The 16,509-nt window shown below is 44.4% G+C and overlaps 3 protein-coding genes across 3 annotated transcripts; all 3 read left to right on the forward strand.

Moving 5' to 3' along the window:
- The first annotated feature begins 54 nt into the window (after positions 1–54).
- SEPMUDRAFT_150901 (AFG1_ATPase-domain-containing protein) lies at positions 55–3,688 on the forward strand. The gene is made up of 2 exons (XM_016906465.1): positions 55–3,484; positions 3,539–3,688. Exon 1 carries the CDS (start codon positions 272–274, stop codon positions 1,943–1,945), a length of 1,674 nt encoding a protein of 557 aa, XP_016759094.1. The 5' UTR covers positions 55–271; the 3' UTR covers positions 1,946–3,484; positions 3,539–3,688.
- On the forward strand, positions 2,463–3,635 carry SEPMUDRAFT_49447 (glycosyltransferase family 8 protein; the record flags this gene model as incomplete). Its single annotated transcript, XM_016909113.1, has 2 exons — positions 2,463–3,484; positions 3,539–3,635. The coding sequence occupies 2 exons, from the start codon at positions 2,463–2,465 to the stop codon at positions 3,633–3,635; spliced, it is 1,119 nt and encodes a 372-aa protein (XP_016759095.1).
- A 9,770-nt stretch (positions 3,689–13,458) lies between the features above and the next one.
- On the forward strand, positions 13,459–13,626 carry SEPMUDRAFT_49218 (uncharacterized protein; the record flags this gene model as incomplete). Its single annotated transcript, XM_016909101.1, has 1 exon — positions 13,459–13,626. A coding segment is annotated over one exon (168 nt), but the record flags the coding sequence as incomplete, so codon positions are not given.
- Positions 13,627–16,509: the final 2,883 nt, after the last annotated feature.

The following is a 16,509-nucleotide window of genomic DNA, read 5'->3' on the forward strand; positions in this document are numbered from 1 at the left end:
TGGCCGAACGAAGAGTCCTCTTCTTCACGCTTCTAACAGTACCTCCTACTACAACTGGGAAAACACTACATACATAGGCGATATGAAGCAATCCGGGGGCCGGATGTCTTGGAAGAATGCGATATGACCAGCTTTGCGAACGACACGAGAAAAAGGCACAGGCACAGCAGGACCTCCCGTCGAAGACCAAGCGTGAACTCGAGAGCCGTGGTATCCCGTGACAAGAGGCGGTGATTAGGTCCATTGTGCATCAGGTTGGTAAGAAAGAACAATGACGACTCCAGAAGCAAGCCGAGTGCTGCGGAGTCTGGTCCGGGCAACGAGGCCTCACGTTACTCGACAGCAGCGAAGGACCATCTGTGTCGAATGCCTGGCGAAGGAGAGGACGACGACATCTCTGCACCGACCGGCGCTCCCACTCGCAGTGCATCAGAGAAAGAGCAGGCGGCGCATGTCGACACAAGTGGAGATCCGTCAGCAGGGCATCACAGGCACCGGACCGATCGCAGAATACGATGCTCGAGTGCAATCGGGACGCCTACGAGACGACGAACACCAGCGCATGCTGATTCAATCTTTGCAAGATCTGCACGATGTGTTGGTCCACTATGTTCCGCCACCGGTGGTCAAGCCCACGATTGAGTCGTTGCAGCCCAAGAAGAAGGCCGGCCTGTTTGGCTCGTTGTTTGGTGGAGTGGGAGACAGTCAGCTGGTTATGAGGGCGAGACCAGACTTGCCCAAGGGCATCTACATGTATGGCGATGTGGGGAGCGGCAAGACGATGATGATGGACCTCTTCTATGACACGCTTCCGGATAACATCACTCATAAGACCAGAATTCATTTCCACAACTTCATGCAGGATGTGCACAAGCAGCTGCACAAGATGAAGATGCAGCATGGTCAGTATATTGACTGCATACCATTCGTGGCTGCTGAGATTGCCGAGCATGCTTCCGTGTTATGCTTTGACGAATTCCAGTGCACTGATGTGGCAGATGCCATGATCCTGCGCAGATTAATCGAAAGCTTGATGGCCCATGGAACTGTAATGGTCACCACTTCAAATCGCCATCCTACCGAACTGTATAAGAATGGAATCCAACGCGAGTCCTTTGTGCCTTGCATCAACCTCCTCCTCGACCAACTCCGCGTACTCAACCTCGACTCCACCACCGATTATCGCAAAATCCCGCGTCCGCCGTCTGGTGTGTACCATCATCCCCTCGACGCTTCCTCTGCCCGGCACGCCTCGTACTGGTTCAAGTTCTTTGGCGATTTCGAAAACGATCCTCCCCACGCCGATACCCAGCACGTCTGGGGCCGTAATATCGACGTTCCGAAAGCCTCGGGAAGGGCTTGTTGGTTCACCTTTAACGAGCTCATCGGCTCTGCAACAGGTGCAGCAGACTATCTCGAACTGGTCAAACACTACGATGCCTTTGTCGTGACCGACGTTCCCGGCATGAATTATCGTTCTCGCGATCTCGCTCGTCGCTTCATCACATTCCTCGATGCCGTCTACGAGTCTCGCGCAAAACTGGTCTTGACCACCGCTGTTCCTCTCACCCAACTCTTCATGTCACGAACCGAAATAGACAATATGATTGATGAGGCTGCGAATACCGTCAATGCCGACAAGCGAGTCCAGGCTGCCGCAAAGAAGAAGAATGAACAACAAAGTCAGGCTGGAAGTGATGTGGATGATACGATGAGAATGATGATGGACGATTTGGGCATGAATATGGATTCTATGAAGAAGAGTAGTTTCTTCACCGGCGATGAGGAGGCTTTTGCTTTTGCTCGAGCACTGAGTCGTCTGACGGAGATGGGAAGTCAGGAGTGGGTGGAAAGAGGCTTGGGCATGTCGAGTACTGGGAGTGGGCAAAAGGATGTAGAAGATTGGAAGAAGGTCAGAAGTAGCTGGCGGCAAGATTCGAATTGAACGTATATTTGTGTTGTTGGTCCGGGGTGGAGAGGTTTTCACACCGCCGCCGCCATCACGTCCACAGACGCGCACCGGATGCACGCGCTTGCGTACTAGGCACCCTACGATAAGATGCTCGTAAGAGTTGGGAAGTATACCGCCTCCCTGCCACACTCTACAGGCTATATCCTGGAGCCATAGCTATACTGTAACTGCCAAGCCGCGACACTTGTCCTTTTCTTTTCTGGATACATGGACATGATATGTCTCGTCTTACTTATAAGAAGAAGACTATTGCTACCAGGTCAATAGCAGCATATGCTTGTGGACTTGGCAAAATCACAACACCGCCTACGTTCAAAGCTTGGCCATATCGACCGGGTCTGCTTGACGACTCTCGAGCTCTGAAACCTTCTCATCATCCATGCGTTGATGGTTACAAGGGAGCACATCCGGATATCGCGGTGTGAAAAATGTATATACACCGTCAGTCGCTCACCATGCTGTTTTCCTCATTTTCCAAAATACTTCAAAAATGCCAGGACCCAACCCGAATGCTACCGCCGACTCCAACCCTCTTTCGAGAGCGTGGTTGACATTAGTCACACGTGCTTCATATCTTCCCGGACTCGCAGTGCTGGTTGATTCCTTGTATAAACATGGCTCGAAACATCCTCTCATTGTTCAATATACAACCGACCTCCCCGAAGACTGTATCAAATGTCTCCAACTCCTTCACGGCCTCTACCCGCTATGCCTCCCGCAGCGTGTCGAATCTATCCCCCTACCCGATGGTCTCGAGCCCGTAGCCGCTCGCTTTGCAGACACTCTGACGAAATTGCGCGCCTTCCAGCCTCTGACACAGAACGAACTTGATGTCCTGGGATTGCCGTCCACGCCGAAAGAAATCTGTTTTCTGGACGCGGACATTCTTATCATGCGGAACCTGGATGACATCTTCGACGTCCCACGACCCGGCTCGGATTGGGTCGCATCTCATCACGCCTGCGTCTGCAATGTGGACGGCGATCCTCTTGCACCACCAGAGTACTCGATCGAAAACTGTCCCTTCACCCGTGTGGAGCACCCAGAGGCTCTCGAGCAGCCTGTACTTGTCCCAGAAACGGAAGCTCAGAAGAAGACCTACGCCCTTCTCAACTCTGGCGTCTTTGTCTGCACACCTTCTCAGGAACTATGGCAAAAGATCCAGGACTTTTTCACAAACAACGAAGCATTGGTCAAGACTTTTAAATTCCCCGATCAGAACTTTATGGAAGTGTTTTTCCAGGACAAATGGGTGCCACTGGGTTGGCAGTACAATGCCATCAAAACCCATCGATACTGGCACTCGGCCGCCTGGCGAGATGACGAAGTCCGAGCACTTCATTATATCATTGACAAACCATGGGAAGTCAGGACCGGGAAAGGTGATGCTGCTGGATATCTCGGACGTGACGGTGTAACGCACAGCTGGTGGTGGGCTGCCTACGACCAGTTTGTAGAAGAAATGGCGCGACGAGGAGATGTCGGCCGCGCCGTTGTCGCTTGTGTCTCAAGGTACGCTGATGTCGCTTTCTATCGGAAAATATTCCTACTAATCTCATTCTCTAGGACTTTGAATCCCGCAGACTCGGCGCAGAGAAGAGTTGGAGGGAGGGAGCTACTCGCTCGACTAGGGCGAAAGAGTGCTTTGCCTGTTCTTGTGTAGGCTTACTATTATACAATATCGTATTTGATTCGTAGCGTTCTGCAACCTTATTACCGTCTCGTCTCGCATCCTCTATTGCCGTCTCGTCTCGTATCCTCTATTACTCTCGCGTCTTGTTCTTGTCTGTATATTCTTACTCTGCTCGGCCTTTGCCTATCCTATCTAGTCGTAATAGGAACGCCTTGAAATCGTATCGAATCGGTTCTACTATATATACAAACGTATCGGTATAGTATCCTTGCTCGTCTCGGTATATACGAAGTAGCTCGAATATCTAATTTCTTAAGTTTAAGAAGGAATTTTTGAAAATTAAGATATAAAATAGAGCCTTTATAAAGGTTTTTATATATAGCGGGAGTATAAATTTTATATAGCGGGAGGCATTTTAGGGTTGTACCCTAATACCCTTAGGTACGAATATGAATCCTTAGGCATACTTCTTCTTATATAAAGAATTTTCTTAATATACTACGATAGCGACAGTATTAATATATATAATTATAGACTTAGTATAGCGGAATATTAGATCGACTATAGTAACAATATAGTAAAAGGATAAATGTATTCAATAGTAGTATATTGCGTTATAGTCTATCGGAGGTAGCTAGATTACTTCTAAGCCGACAATACGATTGCCGCTCTCTTTAGCTAAATTACCTACTATAATCGATAGTATCTATCTGTCTCTCTATTAGTCAGTTTCGCGTATATCTCGTAATACTATCGCGTCTATCGTTCTAGCCTAAATCGTAGTCTACTAATATATTAGTACGATTACGAAGGGGTTACTAGCTCTATACTATTCTTATCCTCGTCGTCTACCTCGAATTCGCTATAGCTATCGCTCTTATTACTACTATTAGTATTAGTATTAGCGTTAGTATTAGCGTTACCGTCGGCGTTACTATCGGCGTTACTATTAGTATTAGTATTAGTATTAGTATTAGCGTTAGTATTAGCGTTACTATCGGCGTTACTATCGGTATTACTATCGGCGTTACTATCGGCGTTACTATTAGCGTTACTATTAGCGTCCTCTATCTCTTCCGCCTATCTAGGCCTCGTTATAGGTTAGGTTAGGTATAGGTTAGGTACAACCTAACTTAAATACCTAACCCTATAAATAAGCTAGGTACCTAGCTTATAAGCGGAGTACAACCTAACGGTAAAAACCTAGTAGGTATACCTAATAGGTATTGCAATAGGTATTATATAATACGAGTTGAATACCTACAAAATAGTAGAAAGAAATATTAATAAGACATATATACCTACTACCTAATTCCTAGAGCGTAGAATTTGATAGGAATATATTCTATATTTATTGTAGCTGCCGACTATATATACCGACTATATATACTAATCAAAAAGGGATTACTAGAATAATAAGGAAAGCTCTAACTAATTGATTATAGTTATAAGCTACTATATATTAAGGATAGAAACTACCTTAGTTCTTAGTAAGTAGCTAAGTATCTAGAGTAGCTTGCTCCTTCGCTTACTACTTTAAGGCCTCTACCTTAGCGTCTTATATCTTTTAATAAGCGCAAAGTTGATCCTCGAAATTTAGCCGCTACTAACGATAAAACTAATGCGCAATTTTCTTTGCGTCTCCCTCGAGAGTTTCCTAAGTAAGGCGTACGCTATCTTCTAAACGCTCTTTCGCAATAGTAAGCGCGTAAGCTGCTGCTACTAGCTTATTAGTATAGGCTTCTAGCCTCTACTTAAGAGTTTGCTTATTATCGCTAGAATTAGGCCTCGTTATAGGTTGGGTTAGGTATAGGTTGGGTACAACCCAACGTTAATACCCAACCCCGCAAATAAGGTAGGTACCTAGCTTATAAGCTGGGTACAACCTAACGGAAAAAACCCAATAGGTATACCTAATAGGTATTGCGATAGGTATTACGTAAAACCTCTTCTAGATATAGAATAAACATAGTAAGCGCTTCTGGAACAGTAATAAGCCTCGTATATACCGTACTGCCTGAACTCGCTAACAATAGCTGCCGACCATGCCTGCCGACTACGAGAATTAGGAAAAAGCAAATTAATTCAGGAGTTTACGGTAAGTACTTCGACATCTCCTTCTATAGCTAATAATACCTGCCGACTATACCTACCGACCACGAAAATTAGAAAAACCAAATCACTTCAGATCTTAGGCTTATAGTAAATGCTTCAACATCTCCTTCTCTAGCCTAGCTAGAACGCGTATCTAGTGTTTAAACCGACTTTCGGTTACTATATGCTGCTGCCTTACTCTCTAGGCCTTACGCATCTCTATTCTTCGCTAGGCCGCTTAGAAAGCCGGCTCCGTCCTTATTAATAATAGGGTCCTTAAACAAGTAGCTCTAAGGATAAAGCGAGCTGAAATTTCTGTCTCTAGTCTGTCTCGTTCGGTAATAGGCTCTTCTACAAGTATACTTAGTATCTTGTCGATACTTCCCCTAGCTACGAATTCTTACGTACCCCGATTATTCGCTTGATCTATAGCCACCGTATACGCTGCCCTTGCTATATCCTCTAATTCTGTCATCTCCTCGTCAAACTCCTACTGCGACTCCTCTTCTTTATCCTCTCTCTCTACATCTGGTCGACTCTCCTAGAGAGAATTAGGACCCGTCTCCTCCAAATCTGGATAATCGAAAGGATTATAGTCTTAGCTAAGCGAGATATCTTGATCCTAGGTACCTATATCCTCGTCGCTATACTGAAAATCTGCTTGACTGAGCGGTATACCTAGTTACCTAAAAGGAAAATCTGAATTCTCGGAAGCTATCTCCTCGTCTTCTTCTTCTTAGGCATTAACATAATCGAGGAGAGCCTAGAGATATTTATCCTCTGTCGTTAGGGGTACCGTATTATCGTCCTAAGCATTCTCCTTATTAGCTAGAGGATAACCAGTTTGAACGCTAGGATCAGTATCTGGATCGTATTCCGAGCTCTTATTACCGCTCGAAATTACGATAGTCGCCTACTTCTTACCGTCTGAATCGTTCAAACCCCTATTATCCTAATCGGCGCTAGGAGGATCTTAATCGTTCCCGTCTGTCTAGCTACTAGTATCTGCATTATCCTAATCGGTACTAGGAGGATCTTAATTGTTCCCGTCTGTCTAGCTACCGGTGTCGCTATTATCCTAATCGGTGCTAGGAGGATCTTGATTGTTCCCGTCTGTCTGGCTACCGGTGTCGCTATTATCCTAATCGGTACTAGAAGGATCTTGATTGTTCCCGTCTATCTGGCTACCGGTGTCGCTATTATCCTAATCGGTGCTAGGAGGATCTTGATTATTAGCGTCTGTCTAGCTACTAGTACCGGTTTGAGTACCTGTTTAAGCGCTAGGGTTATCGGGATCATCTAAGCTCTCGTCTTCGCTTAAGGACGCAGGAGTCTTCTTTCTCTTCTTCGCAGTCGGCTTCTTTGGAGTTAGCTTCGATTTCGTCTTCTTTGTCTTTGATCGAGGCTTATACATCGTACTCGGGTTAACTAGGCCAGAGCTATAGGGAGCAACTACGTAATTGTCTAGCCAGACATTCTACTCCTTTAGCAGCCTACGAAGACATTCGAGATCTTTCGCTATTACTATAACTCGCTTGTAGTAGATAGCGAGAAGATTGGCTAACGAAAAGACTTTCGTTACTATGCTCTCGTACTGTTCCTAGAGGATGCCGAGTGCGCTCGCTTAGATCCGTATAGGGAGGTAGTCTTCGGTAAAAAGGATAATAGCATCCCTAACGATGCGTACGAACGCGAGCTTTAGGATATAGTTTATAACCTCTGTCTAGCATTTTTTGATCTCCTACAAAGCTCCCTCTAAAAGAAATGTTAGTACATACCGACTATATGTGCCGACTACGTCTGCCGACCAGGTATACTTACTGCCTCTCTTTTTTTGATTTTTCTTTACACCTGCGGATAGAAGCCCTTTCCTACCTGTTGCGCTAGGGAGTCTCTTTCTAGATGTTCGTAGTACCTTTCTAGCGATTGAAAGCTTACGGCGCGCTACGAGTAACGGCGCTATAACGATAGCAGCAGCAGGCGGTATAGCAGGCAGAGCAGCAGGCGGAGCAGCAGGCAGAGCAGCAGGCAGAGCAGTAGGCGGAGGCTAGGAGGGGTTGTAGCGGGTAGGGGGCGGGGCGGGAGGGGGGGGGTCAATAACCAATGTTGATGTCGCAAGTTAGGTTTTTTTGGAAGTAGGGAATACCTTTGAAGGCGGCGGAATTCAGGGTCTAGGGGCGCGACCAATCAGAAGCGAGGGATTCTTTGTCTACGTAGGGTAGGCACCTGCCGTTTTTGGACAATAGAAGTGAGAAATAGTAAAGTGAGATCGCCGGAAATAGGAAATGTTGATATAACGACCGTATAAGCAGTGCCTAGCCCGTAAACAAGAGACCTAGAGATTTATATAGATATAATTAGTACGGGAGACAACATCTTACGGAAGCTCGTTTTCGGGTTATCTTACATATCTGGTACTAATTCTTCAAGTACTAGCCTCGAAAACGATGTTAGGAGTATATAGTTAGCAGACGTAGTCGGCGAATTGCTGTAAGATCAAAGCTCGGCACTTGAATTCGCTTCTCCTGCGAAGCGCTTCCGAATCCAGCGACAAAGTTTCATGTCCTTCTGTTGTAAGGTTACCCGTTTTGCGTAAATCGCCAGCATATTAGAGACTTCGAACTCCTATATAAGAAAAGCTTCCGTTGCTTCCTGCAAGCAAAGTAGAGCCTTAGCTTGAAAACGGCATACACTATTGCTAGCATTGGTTGCTAAATCCATCGTAATCTCTCGACAAATCCTTAAGAATAGAAGTCGGCGTATTAAAAGCTCCGTAGACTTCTAGTATTTCCTGATTTCTCGGAGAGCGGCTATACTAGCCTTCGTTCGTCTTCTCGCTTTAGGCGCCTTTCGAACAACAGGCTTTTTCTATAGTCGTTGACTTCCTAGTAGTCTCTTATTACTAGGATAGGTCTTCTGTACTACTTTTTTCGTACGTCCTAGTCTCCTTACGGCGAGACTTAGTCGAGGGGAAGCTGTATTAGAGAGCTGTCGGTCTGATCTATTATAGATAATATGTAGCCCCTTTGGTTGAACCGATACTACCCCGTCTCGACCACGCCGCTTAGTCGGCAGGTCTGAATCTTCGTTCGTCTTATTATTATTAACTTGACCTGCACCTCCATCTACCTGCCTCTCCTCCGTCTGCCTCTCCTCCGTCTGCCTCTCCTCCGTCTGCCTCTCCTCCGTCGGCTTAACCGTCTGATCTAACCACTATCGAGTCCTCTTATTACTTCCGCTATCGTAGGCAGCCTTCGGGAGTGCTTTAGCCTTCGTTTCTTTTTGACGCGGACTATCTCTTCTTTCCTAGTCGTCGTCGTCGTTAGGAAGAGAGGAAGAGACGTAGGAAGAGAGAGATTGTGTGTCTATGTTAGGCATTTTGAGAGTTTCGACTTAGTAGGAATATGTAGGATAAGAAAAAAGCAAGAGAGGATAAGTTGGTAGGTATAAGGAAGACCCGGAAATCGCTAAGCCGCTTATCTCTCGAGTATGTCGGATCGCGCGGGAAGGTAATTAGTAATTAGGACAGGGGTTCTATATATATCTACACTAGTATATTTCATATTATGTCATATAGTTTATACGCCGACTACGTCTGCCGAATACGTTCTACTCTAGCTACGAGATTTCACTTTTTTACTAGAAAGTACTACGATACCTTAAGAAGTTAGTAGTCTAACTATTTCTCTAGATAATGTAGTATTTATATATAATACCCTATAGCAGTTGTCCTAGTAATAGCGAATGAAGCGACAACAACTTATATTCGAAATAAAATTTAGGTAGGGGGGGGGGCACTTAGGAAATCGACGATAATAGTAGTAGCAGAGGAGCTTAGTATAGGCGCGGAAGTGTGATGTTGTTATAGAGGGTAGTGTCGGTGCTCGGGGTTACGGGACAGGGTTCCGGCTGCTGCCTAAACCTTAAATCTCTTAGATAAGAGAAATTTTATTTCTCAAAGCGCTTCTACCCTACGTATCCACCTCCGTACGTACTACCGTACGCACTACCGTACCTACCTCCGTACCTACATCCCTACCTACGTCCGCACCTACCTCCGTACCGATACTACTATGCCGAAACAGAAGAATGTTACGCTAGAGGCGCTGGAAAATAAGCGTACTAGGCTTAGGGCAGCTACGAAGTCACTTGAAGAATACTCTCTAAAGCCGAATACCCTACAGGAGCGCGAGCGTACTACCGCTATAGACGAAGAGAAGAGAGCTTAGGATCGATATAGAAAGGCTCGCAATAAATCGTTCGTACGGTTCAAGAAGGCTTAGATTAAGCAGTCTAGCGAGTTTAGCGAGCTAAGTAGGGACCGTTAAGCTGCCCTAGTTAAGGAATAGAGATCGATGTATACAGCAGAATATAACCGGAAAGCGTAAGTTTCGTAGTCGGCGTCTATAGTCGGCATCTGCGGTCGGTATTCCTACTTCCTATCAAAGGCTAACTTCTCTAGTACTAAGAAGCAAGCAGAGACTGATCCAGCTCTCTTACCCGACGAATAGGCCGAAATCGATAAAGCTAACTGGTTCCTTAAGCTTGGAGATAGTGAAAGCAAATTAAAGATAACATTTCAAAAGGAGGATCAGGTTGAGTAGGAATAGGATACCCTTACCCTTAGTGAACGATGCGATAAAGTACTTAGGGGCCTTAGCAACGAATGCCTTCCTTAAGAAACGATTCTTAATCCTTTGTTATTAAAAGAGATTGACAAGGAGACAGCGAACTCTGTTAGAACTTTTGCCTTTTAGGCAGCCTCTTCTACTTTTGCGACTGCTTATAACTAATAGTATCGCTCGATCCGGAAGTTCTAGAACAAACTTGTTGCTCTAGAGAGTCTAGTTCTCCCTAACGAGGCAGCTATAAAGCAGATTTCACAAATTGTCGATAGCGAGACTAAAAAGGTAAGCTCATCTGCCGACTATACCTACCGACTATTTTCTAATAATCCTAGATCTGCGTTAGAGAAGTACGACTCCTACTGCTATACGAGATTTTCAGCCCAATCGAGCGCGTAGTCTGCCGTAGTATCCTTGCCTAGGATGTCGCAGCCTAAAGGGCTTATTCAAGTAGTCTTCCTAGACCCTCCTAGCTGATACCAGAAAATTATAACTACTCTGCTAATAGTTTCCTTCTATTAGTAAGCTTGAAAGGGGAGAAGCACCTCGCGAAGATAGTATACAAGCTCTATAAGAGAGAGAATACTCTAAGCCGCGAACAGACTCTCTAGCCTAAGATAATAGCTGCCCTTATCGAGTGCAATGTTAAAGAGTATAATAGGATTACTCTAGAGGCCTTTCTACTCCTACTACTGCGAGAAGATGAACTATGCCTAGTATCTTCGGGAATCGAGAAGGTACTTACGAAGGACTCTATATTCGCAACTTTGTTAGAGGGTTCGAGATTTCAGACTCGGAGGACTAGGAGCCTCGCCTGTTTCAAGAAGACGAAGAGGGATAGAAGAAAGGGTAGGAGGGTTGGTAGTAAGAATCAGACTATCTGATAGGTTAGCTCGCAGCCGGAAGTAGGCCTGCGAATTCTATTCGCTTAACCCCTATAGGGTAGCGTACTAGGATTCTAAAATTCCTACTTTCCCTCCTTTCAATTCCTACGTTCCCTCTCCTCTATCCTCTCGTAACGGATTCACGACGTCGGAGTCTGAAATACTATGTTTTCGTCTTCCTTTGCTTCCTCTCTAGGAGTCGGAAGCTCCCGATTCGAATCCTCCTCGTAGCTAGGAAGCTCTTCTGCTACCCCTATACGATCGAGCGCTCGCTTACGCCAACGATATAGTTCCGCGACGAACCTCCTACCGAGCCTAACACCAGGGGACCGCCGACGTAGAACAGAGGTTCGCAAGCGTCGTACAAGACGGCCGACTATAGTAGAAGAAGATCTAGATTCCTCTCTAGTACTCCCCGTTAAGCCGGACTATATCGGGGAGTAGGATATTAAGGCTAACTACTAGCTATAGAGGTTCAAGTATAAGGAGAACTTTGAGAAGTAGTACGAGGTACGCTAGTAGAACTATACTAGGAAGCGGCTCAAAAAGCGGAACGGTCGTACTATATTTGATCGGTCCCCAGTTACCTAGGGGAGTAAGTCTCGGACATCTTAGGTATAGGATTTCCTAGAGGAGGGAATGCTTCAAGAAGATGCGATACCCAAAGTCGTATATAGGTGCTATAACGCTGTACTAAAACATCCTATACTAAATACCGGTACAACGTCTATCGAGAAGTATCTGGACTCCTCGAACTACTAGAAGAAACAAGATAAGCGAGGGTTTACGAAGGAGATGTTTGCAACCGCAAAGCATCGACAAGTAAGTACTAACTACCGACGACTAGACCTGCCGACTATGCCTGCCAACTATGCCTGCCGACCATGTCTGCCGACTACATCTAAGTAACTATACTGAAACTTTATCTCTAGACTGTAAGCAATCCGCGATAGACGAGGGACCTAGGCTATATACCGGACGATTTCCCGCGCTTATCCTTCGAGATAATTATCGACAATAGTCTGCTATTCTAGTTCTTTGAACGACCGTCAGTAAAACAGACTTATATAGCCCTACTCCCGGGATAGGTCGAGACAATTCAGTTCAAATCCGCCTCGATATACCGTAGGATGCTCGGTACTAAGGTTCAAGAGTCTGCTGAATCCCTTAAGACCCGTCTTACTAGTAGATTCAAGATAGCTATCGCGTATAATAGCTAGCAATCCAGAGGTATAAAAACCTTATTCCTTACTATCCGGGTCTACTAGATTAACGACTACTAGGTCTAGTACGAAGGGATGCTTAGCTTTCTATATATTACTAGCTGTTATACTAGTAATTACCTTGCGGAGATACTATTCGAAATCTTACAAGAGTTCGAGATTAAGTGCCGATTAACTGCAATTACGTACGACAATGCCTCGAACAATAAGACCCTATACAATACGATATAAGACTACTTGCTTTACTCTTCCTACTTCCTTCTAATATTCTATAGTGTTTCAGCGATTGATACTTGTCAAGAGAGGTACGGTATAACGGCTAGGAGGCTAGCAACGAGCTTAGAGGAAGGTACGGAGAGTAGTCCCGACTCGGAGATAGGAGAGGATAAGGAGGAGGCAATCGCGGAGCATAATCGAGCTAGCCGTCCCGAGCGATTTCCCTGCTTTGTATATACTGCCTAGCTTCCCTTAAAGGCCTTTTTCGACCGCCTAGGGCTCTATCCGACTAACGACCTTTCCGAATACTAGGATTACAAGAAAGATCGGCAGATATTACAGAGGAGGAGAAAACAGAGTAAGCAGATCAGCCGCCCTTAAGCTAATAGTATGCCTTACCTCCTTCTAAAGGTAAGATCAGTCTCTGCGGCCTATCGCCTGTTAACCTTCCTATTTTCAAAGTGTGGTCGGCTCTCGTAGTCGGCAATTATAGTCGGCACTCGAGATTCCCTTCGCTGATTTCGATCCCTAGATCCGGAAACTTTGCATCTTTATCAACTCGAGCTCTTAAAGGTTCGAGCAGTTTATCGACCTGCAGAAAGAGATGCTTCAAAAGAAGGAGCTATTTGCAAAGCACCGTCGGTAGAATAGCGTTCAAGATCGGATCCTAAGGGTCGTTCAAGACGTAAAGACAAGGTAGTCCTTAACAACGTTAATGCTCGATCGCTTCAGCAGACTGTAAAGAGTTATCGAATCTTATATCGATCGACTCGACCTGAGTAAAGATATAGGTATCGATTCCGAAGAGTAGCAAAGGGTTAAGTACCTTATCGACCTTACGAAACTATTCGTAGCGGCGATAGCAACGATCGGAACAACGAAAGGTCCGACTATCTACCTTGTCCTTGTATACTACAACCAGCTTTTCGACATTCTAGAGGAGGCGATAAAGCGACTCAAGAATAAGAGGATACCTTAGAAGAAGGATGTATATTAGGCATACGAGGCTGCTTAGGCTAAGCTTGAGAAATATTATCGAGATACCTAGGATCGATTTGGCGATTACTACGGCATTAGTGTCCTCCTTACCCCCTGCCTTAAGCGGAAGTTCTAGGTACGCGATGACTTTAGGGATAAAAGCTACCGCGAGTATTACGAGGGTAAGCTAAGAATAGAGTAGGAGAAGAGCTATCGTCTATTATCGAGCACTTCTACCTACGAGTTACGTAGTAGAAGTAGTCGGTATAAGGGCCAGATCGACTTTACTCTTAGTAGGAATGCAGAGTCTTCTCAAACTCAACGACGTAGCACTCGTAAGGGTAACGAGCTTGCCGACTATCTGGACGCTAATATAGATAAAGGGGATCCATTCGAGGTACTAAAGATATAGTCTTCGCTTGAGCCTAAGTACCCTACTCTCGCACTAATAGCGCGGGATATTCTCTGTATTCCTGCGGCCGGAGTTGGGTATAAGCGCGATTTCAGTATCGCTCGACACCAAAGTCGTTTCAATCGCTAATACTCCGTATCAACATTCTCTGAACTAATAGTATCCCGTTTCCGCTACTACGACGATAAGTACGATACTAGAGTTCTTATCGCCTACGAGGCTACAGAGGCTGCTCAAGCGCTTCTTAGTACTCTAACTTTATAGGAGATCCTAAGTGAAGACCGAGAGCAGACAAAAGATCTTATAGAACGGATTAGTGACTTGGATGCAATCAGCGATAATAAGGGAGATAGGGTAGAGGAGCCAAGGCGATCGGTACGCCTAAGCTTCAAGCTTGCGCAAGAGTGCCTCCGGGATGCTACGAGACGATTATAGCGAGCTTGGTTTGAGCTTGTATGAAGTTTACCTGCCGACTATATTTGCCGACTATAGTGCTCAAGTTTCAAAATATCACAAGCTGTAATCTAGCGTATATATTCTTCTATATTTATTCATTCGATCTGACTACTCTCTTTCTCCTCTTATCTATATCGGGCTTATATACAGTTTCTTTTCTAATACCTAGTTCAAATAACTTGCTCTTAGGGCACTCGGTTTCTAGGCTTTTTCTTTCTGTTTACGAAAAATCAATACCCAATAGGTACGCAATACCCACTGGGTATCGTAATACCTACTAGGTTTGTACCCAACCCGATGGGTTGGGTTTACCTAGCTAAATACCTATACCTATTAGGTATTGCTAATACCTAACCTACCCTACATACCTACTAGGGTGGGTTGTACCTATGATGAGGCCTAGCTAGAATTATTATCTAGCTCTTCTTAATTATAACTAGCTTGAAAGTCTCGACCTTAAACATCTTAATCTTGCTTATCTTACTCCTGCTTATTATCGTTCTGCTTATTATTATCCTGCTTATTATCTAGGAGTAGCGGAGTATTATCCTAAGCTATTAAATTAGTATATTATAATTAATAATAAAAGAGGAGTAACTTATTAAGAGTTACCTACTAAGTAGTAGTATCCTCGCTATTATTGTTATCTGCAGTAGGATTCTAAGTAGCTTCTAGTATATCCTCGTTAGAATCGTCTTTAACAATTCGTCGAGGCTTCTTAGTTAGGAGAGGCTTCTTAGTTAGGAGAGGCTTGCATTTTGGCGTAGCCTTTGCTTTTAGCGCCTTAGTAGCCTTGTTCTTCTTTAGCTCTATATAGATAAAATTAGGATTAATAGGACCAGAATTGTAAGGGTAGACTACGAAATCGTCGGGCCAAATACCCTACTCCTTAAGAAGCGAGCGAAGACACTCTATATCTTTGCCTTAGAGTATAACGCGCTTAGCGTAAATAGCCAAAAGGTTAGCCGCTAGAGGAGGTAAGTAAGTAAGTAAGTAAGTAATTGATTAGAGAGAATAAGAAATAGGAAGACTTATAGGTAAAGATTCTTACTAAGAGAGACTTAGTATATTCTTGAAGAACGCTAAGAGCGCTTGCTTGAATGCGAAGAGGTATATAAGCCTAATCTATAACGAGCTCTTTAATAAGTCTAGCAAATAGGGTTTTCTTAATATAGAGCAGGCTCTCCTTCTAGTACTTCCTAATCTCTTTAAGAGCTAATGCTTTAAGGAAGTTAGTACCGACTACAAATGCCAACTACAGATCTAGATTCTAGAATTACTTACTACCTAGGGCATATCTATGTCCCTTCTTAATACGAGCGCCTAGAAGCTTTTTACTACCTATACGCGAAGGAAGTCCCTTTCTACTAGTACGAGGAGTCTTGCGAGCAATCGATTGTTTACGCTTCTACGTAATCGATATAGCCGAGGCTATTGTAGTAGATTAGTACGCTAGTATAGTATAGTAGCGGTAGTATAGTATAGTATAGTAGCGGTAGTATAGTGTAATATAGTAGTATAGTATAGTATAGTATAGTATAGTAGTATAGTATAGTGTAGTAGTATAGTATAGTATAGTAGAGGTAGTAAGGAGAGAGAGAAAAGAAGGGGGCAATATTAATATAGTAAGTTAGGTTTTTTCTAAAGTAGAGAGTAACTTTGTATTGTTAGGAGACAACCGCTCGGCTAATTAGAGGCTACGGATTGTTTGCTGTCTAAGTAATAATATATACGCACTTTATACAAGATCTAAATAAGGTTTTCGTATATAATCTTTAATTGCCGGGAGTAACTAGCAGGTACGGTTAGTAGGTATAGTTAGTAGGTAGAGTCGGTAGGTATAGTCGGTATAGGTAGTAAATATTATCGGAAAGTCTTCTCGGTAGGAGTCCTAATCCTTCCCCTAAGATATAGTCGGCAGATATAGTCGGTAGATATAGTCGGCAGATATAGTCAGCAGATATAGTCGGTATATTCCTAAAAGCTTAAAAGTTATCTTTTCCGTTATTTTCCTCT

Source organism: Sphaerulina musiva (genome assembly GCF_000320565.1).
Source record: "Sphaerulina musiva SO2202 unplaced genomic scaffold SEPMUscaffold_8, whole genome shotgun sequence".
Classification (NCBI taxonomy): Eukaryota; Fungi; Ascomycota; class Dothideomycetes; order Mycosphaerellales; family Mycosphaerellaceae; genus Sphaerulina; species Sphaerulina musiva.

Coding starts and splice junctions, on each gene's coding strand:
- SEPMUDRAFT_150901 (XM_016906465.1), top strand. CDS start 272: ATGACGACTCCAGAAGCAAGCCGAGTGCTGCGGAGTCTGGTCCGGGCA.